General features: G+C 32.9%; 2 protein-coding genes and 1 long non-coding RNA gene across 3 annotated transcripts; 1 reads left to right on the top strand and 2 right to left on the bottom strand.

Annotated features, from left to right (window-relative positions):
* Positions 1–931: 931 nt before the first annotated feature.
* LOC145312410 (dynein light chain roadblock-type 1-like) lies at positions 932–2,896 on the top strand. The gene is made up of 4 exons (XM_080151646.1): positions 932–1,043; positions 1,617–1,672; positions 2,234–2,265; positions 2,808–2,896. The coding sequence occupies exons 1-4, from the start codon at positions 954–956 to the stop codon at positions 2,894–2,896; spliced, it is 267 nt and encodes an 88-aa protein (XP_080007772.1). The 5' UTR covers positions 932–953.
* A 1,168-nt stretch (positions 2,897–4,064) lies between these two features.
* On the bottom strand, positions 4,065–5,685 carry LOC145312725 (uncharacterized). Its single transcript, XR_013877092.1, has 2 exons — positions 5,595–5,685; positions 4,065–5,342 (listed from the first exon to the last, which is right to left on the bottom strand). It is a non-coding gene; the product is annotated as an uncharacterized LOC145312725 (long non-coding RNA).
* A 231-nt stretch (positions 5,686–5,916) lies between these two features.
* LOC145312409 (uncharacterized) lies at positions 5,917–26,046 on the bottom strand. The gene is made up of 14 exons (XM_080151645.1): positions 25,996–26,046; positions 25,802–25,843; positions 23,117–23,196; positions 14,787–14,890; positions 13,743–13,846; positions 12,754–12,881; positions 11,883–12,014; positions 11,569–11,652; positions 8,613–8,689; positions 7,812–7,860; positions 7,370–7,406; positions 6,739–6,788; positions 6,356–6,429; positions 5,917–6,059 (listed from the first exon to the last, which is right to left on the bottom strand). The coding sequence occupies exons 2-14, from the start codon at positions 25,811–25,813 to the stop codon at positions 5,917–5,919; spliced, it is 1,074 nt and encodes a 357-aa protein (XP_080007771.1). The 5' UTR covers positions 25,814–25,843; positions 25,996–26,046.
* Positions 26,047–26,883: the final 837 nt, after the last annotated feature.

Genomic DNA, 26,883 nt, shown 5'->3' with positions numbered 1-26,883 from the left:
CATGGATCATCAAGGCTATTCAATTCAAATTTGTCTGTCTATCCATTAAACTTAACTACTATAGAAGATTTTTTGTGAAGTTTCCCATCGTACTAACTCCTACTCAATAACTTATTTTGTCCATTTTTGGTTGTTATTGTAGTAAACTGATTTTTTGTATTCATTAGCTGAATATAAAAGTTTCATTTTTGTTGTAGTATTTGGCATGTACCGAGATACTCAAAAGAATCAACAGATATACAGGCAATTTTAATTTTATTTCTTCCAATCCAATAATAAAAAAGGCCACTTTAACTTCAAACAAGGATGACAACATCCATTAAAGCGAAGCTCTAAAAACAGAAAGAAGGACAAACGAACAGTAACTCTTGTTGTAAGTCTAATCGAAATTGTACGAAAAGTTTTTCTTCAAAATTGAATGAACATAGGACACAATAAAAGTCCTCATTCGAATATAGAGATTTGTTGTCAATAAAGCTAAAAATTAGCTAACTTCCTGGTAACAATTATGTAGTTGCTACGCTTTTTAAACTGTACTTAAGTGTTATAGGAATCATCAAATTAAGTTTTAAATCATTAGGGAAATTCTGACATGTCTAAATTAACAAAAATATCTTACCGTTAAAGACGGACGGACCAACCCTAATTATAAAAAAGCTTTGCCTCAAAAAGATATCACTCTTTTAGTGACGGTCGCGTCGCGACAGATGTACGTACTTAATAAATTGATTGTAAAGTAGCAGCAACATTAATAATCCTATAATGCAAATTAGGAAGTTTTTTTTTGTCTAAAGCTAAAGATCTCTGAAATTATTATTCCAAATGGAATGTACTTATAAAGTTAGCTTGACTTGATGTGGTTTTAGGCTATTCTTCTAACATACGTGCCCTTTTCTAGGGTATAGGAGCAAAGCAACTAGTTATTATGTATAGGAGTGGTAGGATATATCAGTATGAACAGCGACGGTGTAGCTCTCAGAAGCACTTTTACAAATGATCAAACTTTGCATTATCTTGCCCTTGTTACTGGCTTTGTTCCAAAGGTATTATTGCATTTATACAAAAATATTATAATACCTATTTATTTACCTCATCGTATTATAGACAGGTTTCCACAGATATTAAAATGAAAAAAGATAAAACAGTTTTGTTAGCCTCGAAGTATTAATTTTCTAATATTCATGGAAAATTGTCTGCAATACGATGCCTTGCTTGATTTTTCAGTATGGCTGAGATCCGGTTCTGAATCGGTTTTGAAGCAATACTGGAAAATATTTTAAACTGTCCTATTTACTTCGATTTATTTTGCTCGTTTCTACTTCTGAATATGTTGGGATTTAATGTCGAAGCATACAATACAAATGACTAATGATAGGCCAGTATACATTTGATATACAGATTTGCCTTGGCCCAAAACAGGCGCAACTTAAAACTTAAAAGGTCGCTCAATCAAAGGATTAGTTGTCTGTAGAACGTTTGGCCGCGTAATCGTGCACATCGGTAGCAAGATTTGATTCAGAGATACACCAAAATAACACCTAATGGTGTACCCCTTCACCTGGAGATTATCCAGGTTATCTAAAAGATGTATAACGACATAATACTGATAAATAAAGGTGAATGAGGCACTGCTCAGATTGATGGGAGAATCTCTTGACCATATCAGAATTAGGTATAAAATTCCATATTAATATATCAAGAAGTTTTTAATATATAATAATAAAAGTTTTGCTTAATTTAACTTACCTTAAATTTCTCATTTCAAAGATTGTTAGTTAGAAAATTTCTTCCCTGAATATTTATCTTAACATCTACAAATCTTAAATTCAAGAATAATCATTTAAATTATAGCTTGATACAAAATAAACCTTACTATATCACAATTTACAACAAGTTAAATTAAAAAGGGACAATTTCTTGCTAGTTTGCCGTAAACATAATGTTCTTAAACTTTAAAGACTTTAAAACAGGAGTAGAACACGAGAAAAAGCAAAATAAAACGGAGGTTGGCAGCGACGGTTCTGCCGCCGCTTCTTCACAGTTCCATATTATACCTCATTAGAGCAACTGATATGCCAAATTTCAGCGTTTTAGTCCTATTTTAAAGTTTTAGAGTGCATACGTTTACGCCAAACCAGCAAGAAAATGTATCCATTCTTCAATTTCATATTTTCATCTGCAAATGCTATTCTAAAGTCAAACCTACATTAATGTTAGCAATTTCTATTTTCAGAGCTGCAGATAAAGAGATTCTTATCTTTAGAGGTAAACTAATTTCTTTAACTTATTAATTACGTGCGATTAGGCACCTAACACACAGGAGTTTTGCTAGTTAGGAAGGAAATAGCTTATACAACAATAAGGTCACCCGCGCGAGCGTGGCTCAACACGCAGCTCATCCGCTTGTCGTCGGGGAGGTAAGAGGTTTGAATCTCGGCCCAACACTGCTGCTACGCTAGGTGTTTGACATAAAGAGTTATATTAGGGGGATGCCTTGGCCTATAAATAGGCGCAACTCATTACTATGGACAGTTTTTCAGTCAAGGGTCGTGCAATTAAAGGGTTGGTTGTATGTTGGATGTTAGCTAACCTAACATCCTCCAGTTGGCGTTAGAGTATTGCATTCCGTTTCAAGAGGATTAGGCCCTTGTGTTCTCCATATGATCAATTGAAATTGAAATCGATATCATCATTCCTTATTAAAATTACTCTGTATTTAGTGACTACACTTGTGGTTTAGCACTCTTACGCATTTATGAGAGGAAGACCTGATATTACTCTAAATTATTACTTTATTGTGTATTTAGATAGTGACTATACTCTACTTGTGGTTCAGCACTCAGGAGCAGACGCATTTATCAGAGGAAGACCTGATATCACTCTAATATTACTCTAATTATTACTCTATTCTGTATTTAGATAGTGATTATACTCTACTTGTGGTTCAGCACTCAGAAGCAGACGCATTTATCAGCGGAAGACCTGATATAACTCTAATATTACTCTAATTATTACTCCATTCTGTATTTAGATAGTGACTATACTCTACTTGTGGTTCAGCACTCAGAAGCAGACACATTTATAAGAGAAAGACCTGATATCACTCTAATATTACTCTAATTATTACTCTATTCTGTATTTAGATAGTGACTATACTCTACTTATGGTTCAGCACTCAGAAGCAGACGCATTAATCAGCGGAAGACCTGATATTACTCTAATATAACTCTAATAATTATTCTAATTATTACTCTATTCTGTATTTAGATAGTGAATATACTTTATTGGTGGTTCAGCACTCAGAAGCAGACGCATTTATCAGAGGAAGACCTGATATTACTATAATATTACTCTAATTATTACTTTGTTCTGTATTTAGATAGTGACTATACATTACTGGTTGTTCAGCACTCCGAAGCAGATGCATTTATCAGAGGAAGACCTGATATCACTATAATATTACTCTAATTATTACTTTGTTCTGTATTTAGATAGTGACTATACCTTACTCGTGGTTCAGCACTCAGAAGCAGATGCATTTATCAGGGGAAGACCTGATATTACTCTAATGTAAAAACAAAGAACAATAATTTGTTTTCTATTATGGCTCCAAAACGGATTGATATCCACTGGATTAAAACTGGTTCTCAGCCATACTGAAAAATTACGTATAGCCTCGTATTTAAGACAATTTTCCACAATTATTGAACTGTATAACGAATCCTTTTTAAAAAGTAACTTGGTCTATTTTTCTATAGTTTAAGATTTCGCTAACCGCTATACCGACATGGTTCTATTTTACAGTAAAGCTAGTCATTGGCCCAAGAAAGTTTTTTAACATTTTTGGGAAAGGTACCCTAACCATCCTCCCCCCAAAAAATATCGCACCTGGGCGCCCCTACGAGCGAAGCTGCTAGTATAATAAAAAAAAACTAATAATTTCACTTTTTTGTTTGTTATTAAAAATATGACAATCTATCTTCTACTATAACAAAAAAGATAAGATTATCACCAATAAAAGATTACCTTTACCAAATATAGAATTAAGCTTAGTAAATGAGTAGTAAAGGAATCAATAATATATATTTCAATGAAAAATTTATTATATTCGATAGATTTTGCATAAAATTCGATAATAAGATCTGATAAATATTTTTAGTTTAAGCGAATCAAATTACATGTTAACTTTGTACGTTCAACAATGTCATATATTTGTAACATGTCATAAAACATCGTACATATTTTTTGTTGTTTAAAATTTAGCTTTGTTTTCATGAAAAAATGTTGTAACTTTTAGATTTATTTTTACTTAAAAAACTCGTCCTAACATTTGCGATTGAAAAAAAATAGCTAGTCGGCATTTTTAGTAAGTAGTAGAAGTAGAATGCTCCATAGAATCTAGATATAAAACAGGTTTTTTTTGTAGACTTTTATTTTTGAAGTAATTTAAGTTTTCAAAAAAAAAATAAATTGTATTAAGGTACTAAAACGCAACAAAAAAGAAGAAAATTGCCATTACGAACAAATATAATAAAATCTTTTAAAATTCTTACTTTTACACCTTACTTTTAAAATTCTGTTAAGTAATCATTTAAAAAATCTTTTTTGTTGAAGCCCGGTGAATCAAAACTTTGAACTTTATTTGCTCGTCACGAACGTTTTAAAACAAAATCCAAAAGTTAGGACACATTCTTCATATATAATTAGAGTCAATTTGACATGAATAAGAAAAGTCAACCTCAAATAAATTATATTAACTCTTGAATCTTAATATATGTAAATATAATCTTGCATTTTAATTAAAGTTTTAGACGTCTTATAACGATGTTTTACTAGAATAATAATAGCTATTATGAATTTGTTTTAATATATTATTAAGCTCTTAAATAATCTCGATAAATATAAACATTTTTGGCAATAAAAACTTGAAGAAGCTTATAGTGTCTTTTAAAAATGACGACATTCAATACAAATGCCAAATGATAGGCCAGTATACATTGTAATTGACCAATGATAAAATTTTTACTGTCTCATGATTTGTCATTTGTATTGTATGACGTCATTTTTTATTGGGCACTATAAGCTGAGCTTCTTCATAAATATTACATAAATCTATTGTTACTATCTGGCAAATCATCAACATTAATAAGCTGTTCAATATCCAGTAGTTCCAGCTCTCCCCTTGGTGCAGGCTTGTCCTCGCTGATAATTGAATTCTTTGGTTTCGAGGATAATTTAGAGGATTTGTCGGAGGAGGTTAGCTTGTCTAGGCGCAGTCGGCTTGGCAGCCGGAAAGAGGCGAGGGAAAGGCTCCGGCTCTTGGAAAATACGGCTCTCTTCGCCTAGAAAAATAAACAAGGATGACAACATCCATAAACAGCGAAGCACAAAACAAATCACTGAACCAATATCATGTATTTTCAAAAGTTTTTAGTATTTATGTTTTTTTTTTTATGATTACTGTCAGAATCACGGTCAAAGTAAGTTACAGACTGGATGCAAATTTTAATTTAATTTTGATATTATTATCCATATAAATTTTTAAAATTCATCTACATACAGATACATTATTTTTTGCTGTTTTAATGAATTACCTTTAATTTTTTATCAAACTCTTTTTGAGTAAGACTTCGTTTTCCTGGGGGCGTTGGGGTAGACTTTCCTATGGACACAATTAAGGATTCAAGTTCTTTGAATTTATTTTAATTTGAAAATTATGGGGAATTAGTTATTTCTTAAACCTACCACCTGGTGGGGCTCTAACCCTTTGGTTCCTTACCTATTACATTAGTTCAGGTTTAGTTAAATTATAATAGACAATGGGTTAGGACATTGAAGGCATAGGCCTCCAAGGAGCTAAGCTTAGATAAAAATACCCCCTCCTATGTTTTTTTTTATAAATTGCTTTCATTTTTTTTACTTTATATTGTTCTTGATCTTTAATTTTCCTGAAGCGGATTCAATGATGCTTGGTGTTTCAATTCTGTTGACAATAATCCTCTCTCCACCAATCTGACTGTTCTCTGTTAGCACTGATGTTGCTGAACCAGTTAGTGCACCTAGAAAATGGTTAATTAGCGAAGGAAGACAATAGGCCAATAAATAGACATACATCCCCAATGATGATTCACAAAATTGCCCTTTCTGTAGATTAGAATAATTGGTTGAAACGTTCAAACACTCAACTTGATTAACCAACCAATCAAAATTTACTAGAGTCCCCAAAGTTGTTAAGCCAACGAATAAAAAAATGTTATTATACAACTTTGGGGACTGTGTAATTTACAGCCCATTGTCTCCTCTCTCTGGCACTAAGCCCAGTTAGAATTTTAAAAATGTTGATTAAAGATCTCGCCTGATGAGAAAAGTCTGTAGCTTGATTCAGGTACACTGGAGCTAGTTATTGCATACTGTGACATTTCTTCATTTCTACAAAAAAAAGGATAATCCTTTTAATAAAGTAACAGGATGTTTGTCTGTTTGTTTGCACGGAAGAATAACACTAACCACTGATTTTTCTTCAATACACTAAAATTGAATATAGATGTCAACTCCCACCATCCCTCCACAAGTACCCCTATGTGCATATCCGCTAGCACGTTATTATTAAATAAAAAGTTGTTTGTTTGCGATCGGATCTAGAAAACGGTTTTAAGCTATGAAAGCACAGTCATAATTGATTTATTTTATTTTTTTGTGAGCTTTTCTTTTATGGATGATTGCAGTTAATAAGTTTACCTTAATGAGTTAAATATATCAGATTCTGATGCTTGTCTTCTTGTGGATCTACATTTCACAAATTTATATCTCAGTTTGATTAATTCTTTAAGTGACCCTATAATCATCTGTTTCTTCCAAATAGATTATTTTCTATGATAAAGGAGTATGTTTCCTTTTTAAATAAATTTATTAAACACTGACTTGGCTAATTATAGAGTAGCCTCTATACTAAGAATACAAAAAGCTGTGTGTCATCCCTTCTTCATATTGACAAACGCAAATTGTTGCACAATTGCAAAAAGACACAACTGCAGATAAACATTAACAGACTTATACAATTGATTATGTCAATATCTTTAAGTTATTTATAATCTAAGGAATGGCACGTTTTTTTGAGCTAATATCATATTCAACCTTTATTCGCCCTTTAAACAATGAGGCTGTCTAATGTTAAGAGTTAGGTAATTAGGACTTTTGTAAGATTAAGTCTTTGTAAAAGAGGTCTTTTGCGGGATTAGGTCTTTGTAATAGAGGTCTTTTGTAGTATTAGGTCTTTCTTTTGTACGATTAGGTCTTTTTTCTAAGGTAGGAACGCCAAAACCAAGATGCACATTTGTCAGCTTTTAAAATTAATGGTATAAATTTTCCTGGCTGAATTTCTTAATGAAAGGGTATTTCTTGGCTGGCTAAAATCATTTTGTTCATACAAAACTGCAAAAATCAGCAGAGATCTCTAACAACCCAATTTTAACCTAACCTTATCTGGGTTCCTATGCAAGGGTTAACACTTATTTATTTTGCTATACCTGGGTACAACTATGTACTAAATTTGAAGGATTAGATAAGGATAAAGAGGGTCATTTTATTTCGCGTAATTGCGCAAAGTTGGGTTGTTGTCAAATGCTCTTATTAAGTCAAAGTATATATATACGAAATGGTCCATAATTAATACCAGTTTGACTTACATTTACATTTGAATACAACCCTTGGGAATTATGCGAAAACTTACCTTCTTTTTGCTACTTAAACTTGGACATTTATAATAGGCCATTTATTATTATTATTTTTAAAAATTAATTTTGTATGAATACCTAGAATTATCGGTCTCATGAATATGCAAATACCTCCTCTCACATTCATCTACAAACAAGGAATTAGGGATAAGACAACATTCAATGATATTTCACCAATTTTTTTTGTGTACACATTTCCATTACTAGCTTAGAAAATATTGAAAAGAAATAAACAAAGATCAATTTAAAATTCATCGTCTACAAAAAGATTTTAAAAATTTCAATGGTGTTTGAACCAAGCAAAAAAATATTAACTAAATACTCCTAATTAAACAAATGATTTAACGAATTTACATGGACAGACAGACAGGACATAATTCTTTAGTTTTTGTCTTCCATTCACCAACAATTTTATAGAAACACGCAGAGACGTCCAAACTTAATAAGGGGTGTAATATAATGTATTTCAAAAACTTTTGAGGTGATCAAAATGAAGGGTTTTAAAGTTTTAGGGAGATAAAGGGATGTTTGTATTAGGGTTGGGCAGAATATCCGGATTTTCGATATCCGGTAGGTTACCGGATATTGAAACTATCCGGATACCGGATATTCGACTGATTTTTACTGCCGGATATCCGGTAATTTGCCGGATATCGATCGTAAGCCTGATATCCGGCCGGATACCGGATATTGAAACTATCCGGATACCGGATATCCGGTATACGGTATCCGGCCAAAAAAGTATCCGGCCCAACCCTAGTTTGTATGTCTATGGAGATACATACATTAAGACTTTATACTTTGATTTACAGTAAAATCAAATAATTACTAATTAGATAATGAATAATATCTATAGCTTAGATTAAAATATCTCCAAACCTGGTTCTCTTGATCTTGTGCTTGGAACAGGAGAGCTTTCATTCACTGGGGATATACTTAGTGTACTAAGCTTAGATCTGAACAAAAATAACAATTATTTCAAGTTTGGCTTCGAAACCGATTAATATCCGCTAGAATAGAACCGGTTCTAGAAAAAAGCACCGTATTACAGTCAATTTTCCACAAATATTAAAATAAAAATAATAAAATCTTATAATTATTCATTTTCACATCCGCTGAAAGCTGTCTATAATGTGATGCGGTAAATAACTATTATCCAATTATAAAAAAAATTGGGATCTACTGCAGTTCATGGTAAAACATTGCTGGTAACGAATGCTTCCTGTTTCCTAGCAATATTCCAAGAATCCTGGATCTAGCATAACAAGAAATATTTCTGGAGCCACCAATGTTTAACTTTCCTAGTTGCTGGCAATTTATGCACATTCCTGGACTCTGGCAGGTTTGAAATATTCCTGTTAAAAAGCAATATTTCCCTTTTTAATTCCCATTACCCTTTTATCACACTTACCCCACAAATAGAGGTTGATAGCGCGCTACTCGAAGCGGCTATTTTGGCATGTTTGTCTGAAAGACCAATGGTAAGGGTTTTGGTAGTGGGAGGGGGGGGGGGGGGGTAGATCCTACTCTGTACTAATTGGGTAAGGATATGAAAAAAGGGTCATATAAATATTGATAAATTTGTTTCATTCAGTCATTTGCTTTTGTGATTTGACAGCTTCGAATTTACTGTACAATTGGCCCTTAAGTCCATGTTTATAAATATTTGAGAAGATTGCTTAAATTAGGTTTGAAAAGATTTAACTTGTTAATTTTTATATTCTAGTAAATATTCTTGTGTAAAATTGTAGACATTCCATCGACTATTGCTTTAATTATAGTGGGCATTGCTAACATAATATCGACAAGCTAATTTCAAAATAAATTTTATTTCTGAATATTTTACTGTAAGGCTGTAATAAAAAGTAAATCAAATGGACATAATGTCTTTACATATACTATAAACAAATTGATTTTTAAATATTCATAAACTTACGGCTAAGCCCCCTACAGGCCTCTAGGGGCACTTGAAGAGGTGGGAGTTGAATCCCAAAAACCCGTTTTTATATAATTTGTCTATGTTGCGTTTAAGTCTGTACGAAAAAAAGCATTCTGTGATTTCTCTGGTACCCTCCCCAAAATTAATAGTTATATACCGTCCCGGGACCTATGAAAAGCTTCCCTGTTAAGGAGAACCTGATCGGTTCAGTGGTTAGCGAGATCCTTCGGTACAGCTAAACAAACAGACATCATGTTTCTTTATTAAAGAATATCCATGGATCTCCGGGGATAATAAAATGATTAGTTCTGTAAACTTTAATTCTTATCTAAACTATTTTATAAAATAATATAAATGTGCTAAGAATTTCTCTAACTCCCCCCCCCCCCCTCCTTCTTCTCCTATTGACGTATTTTAATGTACAGACAAACTTTGTGGCGGCATGGCTGGTGATGTTTCCTATTTCCTATCCTGTATTTGACTGTGAGTGGTTGTTTAGAATTGCCAATATTTATATGTTGCGATAGTTTGCCTTTCCCCTAACTTTGCCCTTTCAACTTTCCCCTAGCTTTTTAATAAAGTGCTTACCCTTTTGTAATAACCGTGATTACCCATTTTTAAAAGCGTAGCTTTTCTATAATTAGATGAGTCCGTCCGTCCGTACGTCTTTCCAGAACGGATGGCTTTCGTTGATTTAGGCATGTAGTTAGGTACCACCGTCATTTCTAAAATCTCCGTACGTCCATGATTTTAAACAAGTTTTTTAACTTTTTTAAACAGCAAGTTTTTATTGTCCGATTAATCTAATTTTTTTAATACTGATTCCTATGACAACTAAGTACAATGTTATAAGCGAAACATCTTTATAATCAAGTCCTAAAAAAGTAAGTATGCTCTTGAACATTATCTTGTATTAATCAGCTTTCAAGAAATTACTGACAATTTTGTATCGTCCTTTATACATTTATATTCTGATTATTCAGTTCTGACACTCTAGAGCTTCGCTTTTATGGATGTGGTCATACTTGTTAAATTGCAACTACGTTTTTTTTAAATAAGGGTGAGAAATAGAGACGTATATATTATCATGGACTTCGTAGCGACCTACATTTCCAAGATGGAACTTACATACTTTCTCCTAAATCAAATATCTACCAATTAAAATCTCTTTATTATTAGACGATAATAAAATTCCATTTGCAAATACGATTAAAATAAAGACCATCTTTTTAATTTATTATAAAAACAAAGAGGCGGTATTGATTGTTAGGTCGTTGGGCACTTTTGATGGATACCATTCAAATTTTGGCGCGAAAGCGAAATTTAAAATAAAAGCAGGTAAATTTGTAGGTGAAGATCCCCAACCCCTTTCTCCTACCTCTTTTAAGTATGTATATAAAGTAATTACAGCTAGTTTCACAGCATTGGAAGCCACTGTCCCTTTTTAAGCATTGCTTTACCCCCTAAGAAATTGTGAAAAAGGGTATGGGGTAAAAACTCCTGTAAGCCAGTAATCTTCTGTCATTGCTGGTAACCTGGAAAATGTGCAGATTGCCAGCTAACAGGAACCTGGGATTTAGGGAAATATGCGTGCTGCTGGACCCAGGATTCTTGTAATATTGCCAGTAACCAGGAAGCATTCGTTACCAGCAATATTTTACCATGAACTGCAGTAGATCCAAAAATTGAAGTACGAGATTTTGGTGATAAGTGAACTTTTTCCTGATGAAACGGATAATCAAATAAAATCAAGAAATAACATCGATCAAGCCAAGAAATCGTTACATACAGACACACAAGCAGAGGCAGAAAAATAATCTTTATGAAGCCTTTTAGACCTTTAAGATTTATATTTAAAATACATAGCGTGTTTAATGCATAAATGAAACCTAGTACCTTGTTTGAGGTCTGTTGAAAGGGTTGACATCTTTGAGATTACTCAAAGTGGCTATAAACTCCTCTGTTTCGGCATTTGTGGCTCTAAAAAGTTATCAATATGTATGACCACCATGGATGTATTTTAGTTAATTATGCAACATTATGGTAGAAATGTTGACAAGAAGTTTCATCCTTCTATCTTAAATAGCAGCCGAGAAAATCAATTTTTCATCATACTGTTATGGACAGACTGACGGACAAATAAAGTGGATTACAAAATAGCTTAGCTTATAAAAAAAATAGCCATGAAAAATATAACAACAAAAACTTACACACTAGTTTGTTGCTGTTCCTCTGTAGTTTCAGTTTCAGGTGACTCTAATATTTCCACAGAATCAGAATAAATGTTTGGAGTAGCTTCGCCCCCAGTTCCAGCTTCGTCCTCTCCCTCCAATGATGAACTTCTGAAAATAAGAAAAGTACATTCATTAAAACCAACTAATACCTCACTGTTACAGTGGGGAAACGTTATTTTCTCGGATGCTAATCGAGATAGACGACTAAAAAGTTTCCCTATACTGTATAAGCAACCATTGTGTAATATTTTACTGTCTTAATTAGGGTTGGGCCGGATATCCGGTGTGGCCGGATATCCGGCCATTTTTAATATCCGGCCGGATACCGGATATTGAAACTATCCGGCCGTATATCCGGCTCTGTACTTTTTTATACTTTACACCAAAAATCTCTGCTTTTTAAAATCTTAAATGGCTATAATTTTTTTATTATTGAAGCTAGAAGAACATTTTTTCTGAATAAGTTTAACTTTATGTAAATTTCCTATAAGATTTCTGAAGAAATTTTTTTTACTACTTTAATATCTGGTAATTTAGTCGGTTATCCGGCCGGATATCCGGTAATTTGGCCGGATTGCCGGATATCCGGCGTCGACCGGATATCCGGCCGGTTACCGGATATCCGGCATTTGAAATCAGCCGGATATCCGGTATCCGGCCAAAAAAGTATCCGGCCCAACCCTAGTCTTAATATATGTTTATTTTCTATAACACTAAATATTTGCTATCTAACTTACATTATCCGTTGATCAACAATTATTCACTTCTTAGTGGGTTAGAATTTATTTGAGTTTTATCAATATTCATTGTAGTTTCATAATTGTCACGATTTTTTCTTTTTTTATACCTTTGACCAGAAAGACTTTTTTCCACTTCTCTTCTTTTAAATTCAGTTTTAGCCATCTGTTGGATGATCCAATAGGGTGTGTCCGGTAGCGCGGCTTTCAACAGTAATTTCATCAGTAACATTACATGCTAAAAAAGTTAACAAGGTTGACAAGTAGCGAAGCATAAAAAAAACAGGGTTGATAATACATTACAGTAAAACACTAGAGGGAGAAAAGGTTAAATAACTGTATTTCTCTAACGCAATGACCTAGTGCCGACTCTCAATTAGGTCATTGAAAATCAACCAATGGTAACGGGAATATCAACACAGCCAAGTAACATAAAACAATTTGCTAGCAAACGAAAAAGGTCATTGAAAGGGGGGGGGGGGGTTGTTTTCTGAATAAACATCTATGAAATAAATCTGTTATAATAGTTATTTATTACATAGTGTCATTTTCGGTTTTGAAGTCATACTGGAAAATTTTAATATCTGTAAGTCTGTCGCACATTTACCTGTTGTTTGTTTTTAACTATTTAAAATCAGGAAATATTCTATGTACAGTTTGAACGTTTGAACAATCAACTTAATCAACCAATCAATCAAAATTCAGTACAGTCCCCAAAGTTGTTAAGCCATTAAATAAGACAACTTTAGGGACTAGTGTAATAAACACCCCATTGTCCCCTCTTTCTGTGTGTTTTAGGGGGTCTGCCTTTTTCATAAAATTTGTTACCTCTAAAACTACAATGAGAATAATTTGTTGCTGAGGAGTAATATCCGGACAATGACATATTCAATATACAGGTTCTATGTACAGTTGAAACGTTTGAACACTCAACCTAATGAATCAACCAATCAAAAGTAAAGTAAAGTCTCCAAAGTTGTTAAGCCAACGAATAAGACAACCTTATCATAAAACTTTAAGGGACTAGTGTATAATAAACACGCTTTTGTCCCCACTCTCTCTGGGACTAGGGGTCTGACTTAATCATAAAATTTGTTACCTCTAAAACTACAATGAGAATAATTTGTTGCTGGGGAGTAATATCCGGAAATATTCTGTGTACTGGCCCCAGTATCCCAATCAGTCCACAGTTTACCATAATACCTAAAATAAAGATACAATTTTCTACTTAGGCTTATAACTCCCATAGCCTCCTTAGCTGTATGCCAGGACCCAATATTAGAGTTATATAGAGTTGTATAAGAGTTACCTATAACTCCCATAGCCTCCATAACTGTATGCCAGGATCCAAAATTAGAGTTATTTAGAGTTTTATAAGAGTTACCTATAACTCCCATAGCCTCCATAGCTGTATGCCAGGATCCACTATTAGAGTTATATAGAGTTTTATAAGAGTTACCTATAACTCCAATAGCCTCCATAGCTGTATGCCAGGATCCACTATTAGAGTTATATAGAGTTGTATAAGAGTTACCTATAACTCCCATAGCCTCCATAGCTGTATGCCAGGATCAACTATTGGAGTTATATAGAGTTGTATAAGAGTTACCTATAACTCCCATAGCCTCCATAGCTGTATGCCAGGATCCAATATTAGAGTTATATAGAGTTGTATAAGAGTTACCTATTGCCCAGTTCACAAACAACTTTTAGAGGTCGACCGATATATTCTGTAGGTCAACCTAAACAAGTACAACTAACCAATGCCTTTATAAAATCGGTCAACCTTAAACTTCTTTAGGTCGACCTGAAATTTCAAGAGGTCAAGCTTTGTCTTTTGTGAACTAGGCTTATAACTCCCATAGCCTCCATAGCTGTATGCCAATATTAGAGTTATATAGAGTTGTATAAGAGTTACCTATTACTCCCATAGCCTACAAAGCTGTATGTCTTGATCCAATATTAGAGTTATATAGAGTTGTATAAGAGTTACCTTTAACTCCCATAGCCTCCATAGCTGTATGCAAGGAACCAATAATAAAGTTATATAGAGTTGTATAAGAGTTACCTATAACTCCCACAGCCTCCATAGCTGTATGCCAGGATCCAATATTAGAGTAATATAGAGTTGTATAAGAGTTACCTATAACTCCCATAGCCTCCATAGCTGTATGCCAGGATCCAATGTTAGCAACTCTCTGGGGGAAAGGCCTCTGGTGGATAAAACAAAGTTTAAAGGCATCGCTTCTAAAAAGATAATTATACATCAGGTTGTTTCAATGAATATGTTATTACTTAGATATTACACCAGATTTTCCTGTTCCTTAATAAAGTAGACCCTGTAGCGGGCTAAAATAACGATATCCACATCATGCCCTTTACCCCATCCCTTCCCTTCTACTGGATTTAGATCTGATCAATAATTGACAAGAGAAATAGCAAGCAAAATTAACGACAATTTTTCTCCTGTCATAATATCCACGTATATCTATATATTATTGTTTCATGGATTATATTTTTTTTAAAGCGACGCTACTCTATAAATACTAGTGTATATATGTCCTCCTTTCGGTCAGTAAGGACCGCATGACCGAATTTTTACCTTCTTTCCCATATCTTTCCTTTTATTATCTAATTTCAATCAGCTAATAATGATTATATGCATGGCAGGTGTCCTACTTAACTTGATTCTTAAAATAATCACATGAAAGTACATTCTAAGATGTAAAAATACAAATATCTTAAATAAAATTATTTAAACTAGAGTTTTCAAGAATATGAAGAAAAAAGTATTGGGATCTTTTAAGTAGAGAATTTCTATTCTTAAAAACTGCTGATCAACATATTTCAAACTATTCATATCAAAAGTGCACAGCAGCTCTATAATTACAGTATGTTAGTCCGTCCATCAATGCGGAAAAGTACATAATAAGAAAGTCAAGCTTTGAGTTTCTAATTACTTTAAATTTTTTTGAATTTTCATCTGTATTTTTTTCTTTGTTTATTTGGCTGACAAAAGCCACTTCATTGTAACATTTGCTAAGCATACATATTCATACTGTCACATATAATTACTCTGTATAACACTTTACTGTTATATTTATAACTAGCGGCTATACCCCTAGAGGTCTCTAGTGGCCCTTAAAATGTTTTTTTTTATTTCAAATATATAATTTGAGAAAAAATTGTCTATGTTGCGTTCAAGTCTTTGCGCAAAGGCGATACTATTAAAAAAAATTTCGATTTTTTTGTGATATTTCTTGGGATGGTTATAAACCTCCAGGGACCTATCAAAAGCTATCGTGTTAAGGAGAACCCGATCGGTTTAGTAGTTAGCGAGATCCTACGGTACAGACAAACAGACAGACAAACAAACAACCTGTTACTTTATTATAAGGATAAAATATTATTATTTTGTTTTATAACTGCGCTACTTACAGATGTGATTATCCTTGAGCTTAATATTAAATCTTTAAAAATCAAGTAAAATCTGGAAAATATAAAAGCTATATTAACACACAGCCAAATAATGAATAGGAAAAGCAGGGAGGGTGTGGACATAGGACTGTTTATTCTACTAGTCCCCAAAGTTTTTTAATAACGTTTTCTTATTCGTTAGCTTAACAACTTTTGGAACTTCCATTGAATTTTGATTGGTTGGTTTATTAAGTTAAGTGTCCAAAGTTTTCAACCATTAATTCTAATCAACAGAAATGATAAATTTATGTATCATCAATGGGAATGTGCATCAATTTATCTGCCATTGTCATATCCCGTTAGATCCATGTATAAAAGTGACGCTAAAACTGAATGAAATATTGATGAATAAAGATGGACGACAGTATCAAACCAACGCAATAATTGGGATGACGAAAATATTTTTCTTATTTTAAACTATAGATTTATTATAATAATTATTAAAGTACTTTTGTTTATCATCATTGCTGATGTACAATAATTTATCGTCCATTGTCTTATCCCTTAAGAACCCTGATATATCATATTCACTACGGTTTGAACATTCTTCTTAATGAAAATCTCTTTACAGATTTTAAACATGTAAATACACTAAGTATATTTTCTTAATTAACGAAAAAACAAAGTTTTCATAATTGCTTTCTATATTACTAGCAGCTACGACCCTAGAGGCGATTTCTCTTGGGAGGGTGGTGGTACCCTCCCCCAAAATAGTTATAAACCTTCCCGGGACCTATGAGAAGCTACCCTGTTAAGGAGAACCCGATCGGTTCAGCGGTTAGTGATCTCCTTCAGTACAAACAAACAAACACACGTACAAACAGACAAACAAACATCCTGTTACTTTATTATAAGGACTAGCGGCCGTACCCCTAGCACCCCGGGGCTCTGAAAAAGGAGGAGAAAGAAGCAGCTTATAGTGCCTATAAAAAAAATGACGTCATACAATACAAATGACAAATGGTACATTTTATGATTGGTTAATTACACTGTATACTGGCCTATCATTATTATTATTGTAAGACGTCATTTCTTTTACAAGTAAAATAAACCGTTTTGAAGAGAAAAGCCAAGCAATAGCCCTAAACCATCCCAATACTTAATCTAAATTTAGAACAGCCTAAAACCACCTGGGGCTTCTCTTAAATTAAAAAAACTCCTTTATTTGTAATAAGTCATCTTTATTAATTAAATAATTTAAATGACATATTGATAAATAAGGACGCATTAAAATGATCTTATATAAATTTAAAAAGGAAAAGGATCAAATAGTTCCTGATTTTGACACCAGATGGCAGTTGAAATCACTAATTGTTTAGCTTTGTTTTCTCAATGTTTTGACCTTATTTTTAGTTTGACAATTATTATTTTGTAATGAAATGAATGATTTTAGTACTACAGACACCACTATGAATTTATATTTTAGTTCCTTTATGCATGTATATTACCCCGTCCCGGATTTGAAAAAATTTGTTAAAATTTTTGCCCCCAGCCAAAATATGGTTGATTTATGCATAAAAATGACCCATGCAAAATATTTTTTCTGTAATGCAAAAATTGCGATGGTACAAGCACTGCAAAGTTTTTAAAATCTGCAAAAAAACCTATTTTTATGGCTTTTTTGGGGCTTTTGTACCATCCCAATTTTAAAGATTTTTATAAAATTTCAATTCAAGTGTGTTGATATATACCTGAAATTTACCAAAAAAAATGGGGGCAGTCTCAATTATAACATATGAAGGTGTAGCAAGTAATCTTCCAAATACAAAATTGTAAAATTGCATACATATATAATAGGATTGGGCCGGATACTTTTTTGGACGGATACTGGAATCTGGCTGATTTATAATGCCAAATATCCGGCAAATAAATGTTATTTGGACTGATATCCGGTTATTCGTCCGGATATCCGGTTATTTGGCCGGATATCCGGTTATTTGGCTGGATATCCGGTTTTTCGGCCAGATATCCGGTTATTCGGCTGATGTTCTTTTATTCGGCCAGATATCCGGTAATTGGCCATATAACGATTATCTGTCATTAGAAATCAACCGGATATCCGGTATCCAGCCAAAAAAGTATCGGCCCAACCCTATTATATATATATGCAATTGTTTCTTCTTTACAGTAAAGTTTCTGATAGATCCAGGGAATGTTTCAGTTATTACCCTTAAATAAAATTAGAGGATCGACCCTTCTCTCAGGTGCCCAAGAGTCCTTTAGGAGCGTTACCGCTAGAAAGTACTATGGAGAAGCTCTTCTTGTGAAAATTAGATAATTTATCTTTTTATGTGTCATTATTCATTGTTTATCTCTGTTAATTTTGTATTAACTTAATGGAAAAAGATTTCTTAGCTTATAAAAGATGTTCGGTGCTTTCCCTCAAAGTGTCTTTTAATCACTGACAACCCCTCCCTCCTTATATTAACTTGCAAGGGTCCCTGGTACCCAATATAAACTATCTTAACCTGACCTTATATAATTAAGAAACAAACTAGAAGGTATCCCTTCCTTTTTTCAAGGTCGGGAGATGGGGGGGGGGGGCGGGGGGGGTATGTGCTCGACTTGGCACTTGGGAAACTGGCAATAATTTTGCATTAAACTTACGTCTTCAATATATCAAAAACTAAAGCTATAAAGCAGAAGTACCGATTGCAGAGTTGCTACACTTTCTAATCCCTTATTGTTACAGGAATCATCAACCAAAGTTTTCAATAAAAAAATTTCAACTTGCTTAGATTAAATAAAAGAGCTAACCTTTACGGAGTTCGTTCAGACTCATATTATAGAAAAGATTTGCATTTAATAAGTATCAGAAATAGATTGGACAAAATAGGCCGTTTAAGACACTAGTCCCAAAAGTTTGAAAATAATTCTTATTCGTTGACTTAATAACTTTGGGGACTTTCAATAAATTTTGATGGATTGGTTTATTAATTTGAGTGTTCAATCGTTTCTACCACTAATTTTAATCTACAGAAGGGTTAATTTTGTGTATTATTAATGGGGATGTACATCCATTCATTAGCCATAGTCTTATCCCTTAGATCCTTCAGTAACATGTTATTTCTTGTTATGTAATAAAAATGAAAGTGTTATTATTAGACTTTGGGTACAGGGATCTAGAGAGATAAGACAATGGCTGATAAATTTATTTGTATATCCCATGATGATACACAAACTGACCCTTTTTTGTTGATTACATAGTGGTTGAAACGTTTGATCACTAAACCTAATGAATCAACCAATTAAAATTCAATAAAGTCTCCAAAATTGTTGAGCCAAGATATAAAAAAATGTTATTATAAACCTTCCGGGACTAGTGTATTAAACAGCCCAATGTCACCTCCCTCCCTAGTTATTATTAGACTTGTGATACACTCTTGTATGGTTCAGGGAGGAAGGGGACATTGAGCTGTTTATCAAATTAGTCCCCAAAGTGTTATAACGGTGTTTTCTTACATTTGGGTTAAAACATTGGGGAAATTCAGAAAATTTTATTTGGTTGTTTTATTAAGTTGAGTGTTTAAAAGTTTCAACCTCTAGTCTTAATCTACAGAAGGGATAATTTTTTGTATCATTATTGGGGATGTACATCAATTTATTAGACATTGTCTTATCCCTTTAGATTCTTGAATAACATGTTATTTCTTGTTATGTAATAAAAATAAAATTGTTTCAGTTATTATTAGACTTTGGGTACAGGGATCTAGATAGAGAAGACAATGGCTGATAAATGGACGTGTATACCCCATGATTATACACAAACTTACCCTTTCTGTTGATTACAATAGGTGGTTAGAACGTCTTATTAAACTTTTTAAACTAATTAAAATTTCAAACAATCTAAAAAGTTGTTGAGCAAACAAATGAAAAAGTTTTTAAAACTTCGGGGACTAGTGTAATTAACAGCCCATTGTGCTCTGCCTCCCCAGTTATTATTAGACTTTTGGTACACTCTGGTATAATTCAGAGAGGGAGGGGAAATTGGACTGTTTATTTCACTTGTCCCCAAAGTTTTATAATTGTTTTTCTAATTCATTAGGTTAACAACTTTTGAGAATTTTATTGAATTTTGATTGGTTGGTTTATTAAGTTAAGTGTATAAACGTTTCAACCGCTAAGTTTAATCTACAGAAGGCAAAGTTTTGTGCATCAAACTTATATAATAGAGGTAGCCCGGATACTTTTTTGGCCGGATACCGGATATCCGGATGATTTAAAATGCAACATATTTGGTATCCGGCATATTACCGGATATCCGGTCGAATAACCAGATATCCGGCCAAATTACCAGATATTTGCTAGATATCTGGCCAAATGTCGAATATCCGGCATTATAAATCAGCCAGATATCCAATATCCGTCGAAAAAAGTATCTGGCCCAACCCTATTATATATGTATGCAATTTGACAATTTTGTATTTGGAAGATTACTTGCTACACCTTCATATGTTCTAATTGGGACTGCCCCCATTTTTTTTGGTAAATTTCAGGTATATATCAACACACTTGAATTGAAATTTTGTAAAAATCTTTAAAATTGGGATGGTACAAAAGCCCCCAAAAAGCCATAAAAACAGGGTTTTTTGCAGATTTTAAAAACTTTGCAGTGCTTGTACCATCGCAATTTTTGCATTACAGAAAAAATATTTTGCATGGGTCATTTTTATGCATAAATCAACCATATTTTGGCTGGGGGCAAAAATTTTAACAAAATTTTTCAAATCCGGGACGGGGTAATGTATATTATGAAAACTAATTTTTTTAGTGAGACCTTCTAGAAAGAATAGAACTATATATATAGGTCTTGAAACTTTACAGTAAGCAATGAAATAATAGAAACATATTATGTGTTTGATTCAAAATTGTTAGATTAATTTTAACCCTGAATTATTTCTACTATTTTGTTTGTAAGTAAATAATACATTACCAAATTTGGTAGCCATATTGTTTTTTTTTTGACGTTTTATAAAAATTCAACGTCTTAATACAGCCTTAAATGATTTAAATTGAATTAAATTTAATCATTTTATTTGCCACAAATAATAAAAAGTTATAATACAATTTTGAAAGTTTGGCGGCCCCCAACCCCCCAAAAAATGAAAATCCCCCCCCCCCCAAAATTTTTTTTTTTGAATTTTTTTAACTAAAATTAAAAATGAGGGGGAGGGCCCCCCCTCAAAAAATTTTCGCTTCCCCCCCAATTTTTTTTTTACTTTTTCTTTTAAATTCTAAAATAAGAAATTTAATTATTAAATTCGACTCTCTCCACAAGTCCCCCTAGAGGCCTCTAGGGGCGTAGCCGCTAGTATATACTAAAGTAACAGGATGTCTGTGTGTTTTTGTGTTTGTACCAAAGGATCTCGCTTACCGCTGAACCGATCGGGTTCTCCTTAACAGGGTAGCTTCTCATAAGTCCCGGGAAGGTTTATAACTATTTTGGGGGATGGTACCACCACCCTATCAGGAGAAATTGCCTCTAGAAAAAAATTACCCCTCTCGAAAAAGAGACTCCAACGAAACATAAACCAATTATTTCTGTAATTAGATATTTTAAATAAAAATAAACATTAAAAGTGCCACTAGAGGCCTCTAGGGGAGTAGCCTCTAGTTACTTAATATAGTAGAATAGGAAAAAAATAAAAGTATTGGATTACTATTCAATAGAAGGGAAATATTTTCTAACTCCTAACTGTAGAAAACTGAATCTATTTATAATCATTTTCCCAATAAAGCAATGATTGTGTTTTGAGGCAGGGATATAAAGAGATAAGACAATGGCTGATTGTAAATTGATGTACACTCCCAACGATGATACACAAAATCATCCCTTCTGTAGATTATAATTTGTTTTTGAAACGTTTGGACACTCAAATTAATGAAGCAACCTTTTAAAATTAAACAAAATTCCCCAAAGTTGTTAATCCAACGAATTAGAAAACATTATTTAAAACTTTGGGGACTAGTGTATTAATAGTTTTTTCTCGCATCGTATTATAAACGGCTTTCCGCGGATATAGAAAGTACAATTATGAGATTAAAACTAGTTTTTTTAGCCCCGAGGTGCCAGAGGCACGGGCTAAAAAAACTGGTTTTAATCTTTTGATTGTACATTTCTATATTCGTAGAAAGCTGGATATAATATGATGCTAGACATAGATTTTTCGTATGGATGAGAACTGGTTCCTATCCACCGGATTCGAATGAATACGAGAAAAAGCCTTATGCCTCAATCCTGGTTTTGAGGAAAATTGTAAACCGTGTCTATATCAATCCTCTCTGACAGCTCAAATTTGTATTCTAATTCAAGAATGAATAAAAATATGCTTATTGCTTATCTAAGAAACATTAAGCTAAAAACTGTTTGTTATGCGTCAACTGCCCATATAAAGGCATGCTGCGAAAAAACGTCCCTTTAGGGTTACTGTTAGGTAAATTGATTGCTGAAAGATATAGTTAGGAAATTTTGTCACATTTCAAATGATTCAAAAGCGTAATCTGTTGTGGTAGCCAGAATAGTGTATGCATTCATCAAACATTAAAAAGTATAGTAATCTTATTATAGCATTTTTTGTCTTCTATGCAGACTATAAAAAGCAATAGACGAACTCTATATAAACTCTTTTTAATTTTAGCTTACAAATCTTGGATTCATATCTTTGGAGCAGCTTGTAGTGCATTATGATAAGACGTCTTACAATACGTTAGTACTGTATGACGTCATTTTTTATTAGTCATTATAAGCTGATTCTATATTTTTCACCTAATTTCCATTTTCCATTGCAATAGTAAAATTTATACTGACCTATCACTGGTCGTTTGTACTGTATGACGTAATTTTTTAATAGCCACTATAAACTGCTTCCATATGTTTTACCTAATTTCAATTTTCCATTGCAATGGTAAAATATATACTGACCTATCATTGGTCATTTGTGCTGTATTACGTCATTTTTTATTAACCACTATAAGCTGCTTAAATATATGTTTTACCTAATTTCAATGATATTGTTGATAAGAGCAAAGAAAGCTGCCAACGGATAGGCTGAACTGAACAGTGTCACATAACCAAACTAGAAATATAAATAATTATAGGGTTGCATCCAGGGATCTAAAGGGATAAGTCATTGGCCGATGAATTGATGTACATTAGGGCGGGTTCATATCGGAATTAGACAAAGAGGGGATGTACAACAGATAAAACTAACTTAAATAAAATTTCTGACCGAAAAAGAATTTTTAAAAATTTAGTAATAGAATGTGACCACTTAAAAATGTATTTCATTAATAAACATCCATAAGTAGCTAAGCACAAAAAATTGTGGATGGGAATACGTAGAAGTAGATTTAAAGTGTATTTATTAAAGTCAAGAATAGATTTATTGGAGAAAATAAACACGAAACCTTGTTTTATTTTGTATGATAAAGACGGTTAAAGTAAATTACATACTAGATGCACATAACAATGGGAAAAATATTTTGAAACTGTTAATGCAAAAAAAATGTTAAAATTGGACCAAAAATACCAAAGATATGGGGAAATATGTCAAACATATAAAAATTGCCCAAAACCTGCTAAAAGGCAGTTTGGCCGCCATTGTTGTTTTCTTCATACGACAGAAAATTTAATTTTGATATCTTTAACTCAAAAAATTTAAAAAATCGGGCCATAAACACCAAAGATATGGGGAAAAATGTGAAAAATATAAAAATAGCCAAAAACCTGCAAAAAGCAGTCTGACAGTTATCGTTGTTTTCTTCAAACGATGGAAAATTTAATTTTGATATCTTTCACAGAAAAATTTTGAAAATCGGACCATAAACACCAAAGATATGGGGAAAATTTGGAAAATATAAAAATAGCCTAAAACCTGCTAAAAAGCAGTCCGACCGCTATTGATGTTTTATAGTTAATTGTGCTCCTTAATAATAGAAATGTTGTCAAAAAATTTCAGCTCTTTATCTTTTATAGGAGCCGAGAAAATCACGTTTCCCCCAATTCATTAATTATGGACGGACGGACAGACGGACAAACGGACAGACGGACGGACATTGTGAATTATAGAGTAGCTTCGCTACAAAAAAATATGCAAAGACGACATTCAAGTCCTTTTCACTTATTATCTCACTTATTATATTATTGTCCTTTTAGTGCTAGAAGGCAAAATATTTTTGTGCATTTCCCCAGTTTGTTAATGAATCTCCGACTATAAGTCAGTCAAAGTCATATTTTGCTTCCTTACCCTTTATTTACCAACCTCCTACCAACGACCAGACATACAATTGTATAGCTATTTGTAAATGAGAGTAAAAAAATTATTGAATCAGAACTATGGCTTCATGGTGCTCACAGGTTAAGCCTTGAGGAGTAGAATCAGGAACTTTTGTCCGTTTCAAAATATCTCGTTCCTAGCCTTAGAAATGACAAAAAAACACTATTTTTAAAGGTTTATTGAGAATTGTCCAATTAATAAAGTTTTTTTTGAGCTTTTCTCAGGCTAGGAACAAGATTTTTTGAAACGGTTAAAAGTTCCTGATTCTACTTCTCAATGCCTTTCCTGGGAGCACCATGAAGCCATAGATCTGATTCAATAAATTGTTGACACCCATTTACAAATAGCTATACAATTGAATGTCTGGTCGTCAGCGGTTTTCAGATGAATTTTAAATAATCCAGAGGTGTATTATACTTATAAAAATCATTTGCAGATCCCAACTTTGGTCTCAGAAGAAAAATGTTCAAAATCGATCCACCCTAATGTACATCCCCTATGATAATACACAATATTACCAATTTTGTATATTACAATTAATGCTTAACTTAACCTAATGAACCAACCCATCAAAATTTAAGCAAGTTTCCAAAGTTGTTAGGCCAACGAATTTTAAAACGTTATGTCCCATCCTTCCCTGATGCATCGCTACTAACAAGGACGATTGTAGTTGATATTTTCATAGCATAGCAGCGGAGCTTTAGGCTAAAAATATATTTACAAAATACAGAATATTAAATGTAAGCTTTTTTGAAAATAAATTAAAAATGGAAATATGTAGTCATTTGAAAGAAAATAAAACAATTTCTTTTTTTTGTCTTTTAACAAAATTTTTACTTGTCAAACAATCAAAAGCTTTTAAAAATAACATTTTGCTAAAAATATATCTTTTTTTGAACATCCAACCTTTAACAATTGACAAAACTATTTCCAATTACAAAAGAAATATCGTGTAGGAATTTCACAAAAAGTATTTAGGTTTATTGTAAGAGAAGAACAAAAGTACTTTTTCTATAGAGAGTTTCTAATAAACTGCAAATTTAACAATTTTAATTCAGCAAAAAAAAATATTATCTTTTAATATTTTCTTTTCTTTATTTACTATTAGGATTTTGAAAGGTATCAAAGAAACACAATGTTGCTAGTGTTGTTAAATATAAGTAAATCTTTCTCATGAACGGTGTATCTGACAAAGGGAATAGTTGATTTTGCAAAATTCCGTAAAGATGTGAGTAAGATTCCAGTCAAATGCGTTTATTAGGTCAAACTTTTTAAAGAAATGCAATTAATTATACTATGCGTTGGGTCAACATTAAGAACAGTTAGACTTAATTTGACTGGAAGCTTGCTCACAATTTTACGGAATATTGCAAAAGCTACAATTATCTTTTGTAAAAGAATTTACCTGAATGAACATTTCTAAGTAATCTTCAAACGTTCCTTCATACTAGAAAGTATAAAAATATTTATTATAATTCTATATTAATTTTTTGGTTTTACTCTAACTGTCTAACTAGGGTGCTGCTGCCTCTATTTCTACGTGACTGACTAGTCTAGAGTAGACCTATATTGTCTTTTATTATTATATGATTAGTCTACCTGGGGTGCTGCTGCCTCTATTTCTACTTGACTGACCAGTCTAGATCTATATTGTCTATTATTATTATATGATTAGTGTACCTGGGGTGCTGCTGCCTCTATTTCTACTTGACTGACCAGTCTAGATCTATATTGTCTATTATGATTTTTATATGCTTAGTCTACCTGGGGTGCTGCTGCCTCTATTTCTACTTGACTGACCAGTCTAGATCTATATTTTCTAATATTATTATTATATGATTATTCTACCTGGGGTGCTGCTGCCTCTATTTCTACTTGACTGACCAGTCTAGCTCTATATTGTTTACTAGCGGCTTCGCCCCTAGCCTCCAGGGGCTATGCCCCAAGAGGTTTGATCAACCTAATTTTAGATTTAAAAGAAATTTTCGAGGGGGATTTATTTTTTTGGGGGGGATTTTTTATTTTTTTGGGGGGTTAGGGGTGTCCCAACCACCAAGAAAATAGTTATAAACCTTCCAGCGACCTATGAGAAGCTACCCTGTAATGGAGAACCCGATCGGTTCAGCGGTTAGCGAGATCCTTCGGGACAGACAAAAAACGCTTACTACTTTATATAATAGGATTATTATTATATGATTATTGTACCTGGGGTGCTGCTGCCTCTATTTCTACTTGACTGACCAGTCTAGCACCATGTTGTCTACTACTTCCCCCAGAGTTTGTTCTAAGGCAAAAATGAAAATGAAACAGTTCGTTTTCAAAACTTTTTAATGGTAACTTAAGGTAGCCAACCACCTTAATTTTTAGAACATATAAATTATTTGGGTTTATTTCTTTTCCAAGGGCAATTTCTCTTGAAGGGTTAAGCAATAAGCAACACCTCAAAATAGATTGAATCCTTTCTGTAATAAACGAATATCTACTAAA

The sequence above is a fragment of the Acartia tonsa genome, chromosome 2 (genome assembly GCF_053477335.1).
Source record: "Acartia tonsa isolate MP-2025a chromosome 2, ASM5347733v1, whole genome shotgun sequence".
NCBI lineage: Eukaryota > Metazoa > Arthropoda > Copepoda > Calanoida > Acartiidae > Acartia > Acartia tonsa.
Note: the sequence above shows the minus strand (reverse complement) of the source record. Positions and strands in the feature narration are given on the sequence as shown.

What these genes read in the sequence shown, in the direction of transcription:
- LOC145312410 (XM_080151646.1), top strand. Translation starts at nt 954, where the DNA reads ATGAACAGCGACGGTGTAGCTCTCAGAAGCACTTTTACAAATGATCAA. An exon ending in TTACTGGCTTTGTTCCAAAG is followed by an intron (nt 1,044 to 1,616) that starts GTATTATTGCAT and finishes TGATAAATAAAG; the next exon opens with GTGAATGAGGCACTGCTCAG. An exon ending in CTTGACCATATCAGAATTAG is followed by an intron (nt 1,673 to 2,233) that starts GTATAAAATTCC and finishes TTCTATTTTCAG; the next exon opens with AGCTGCAGATAAAGAGATTC.
- LOC145312409 (XM_080151645.1), bottom strand. An exon ending in TTCTCATTGTAGTTTTAGAG is followed by an intron (nt 12,882 to 13,742) that starts GTAACAAATTTT and finishes TAACTTTTTTAG; the next exon opens with CATGTAATGTTACTGATGAA. An exon ending in CATGAGACCGATAATTCTAG is followed by an intron (nt 7,407 to 7,811) that starts GTATTCATACAA and finishes AAATGATTTTAG; the next exon opens with CCAGCCAAGAAATACCCTTT.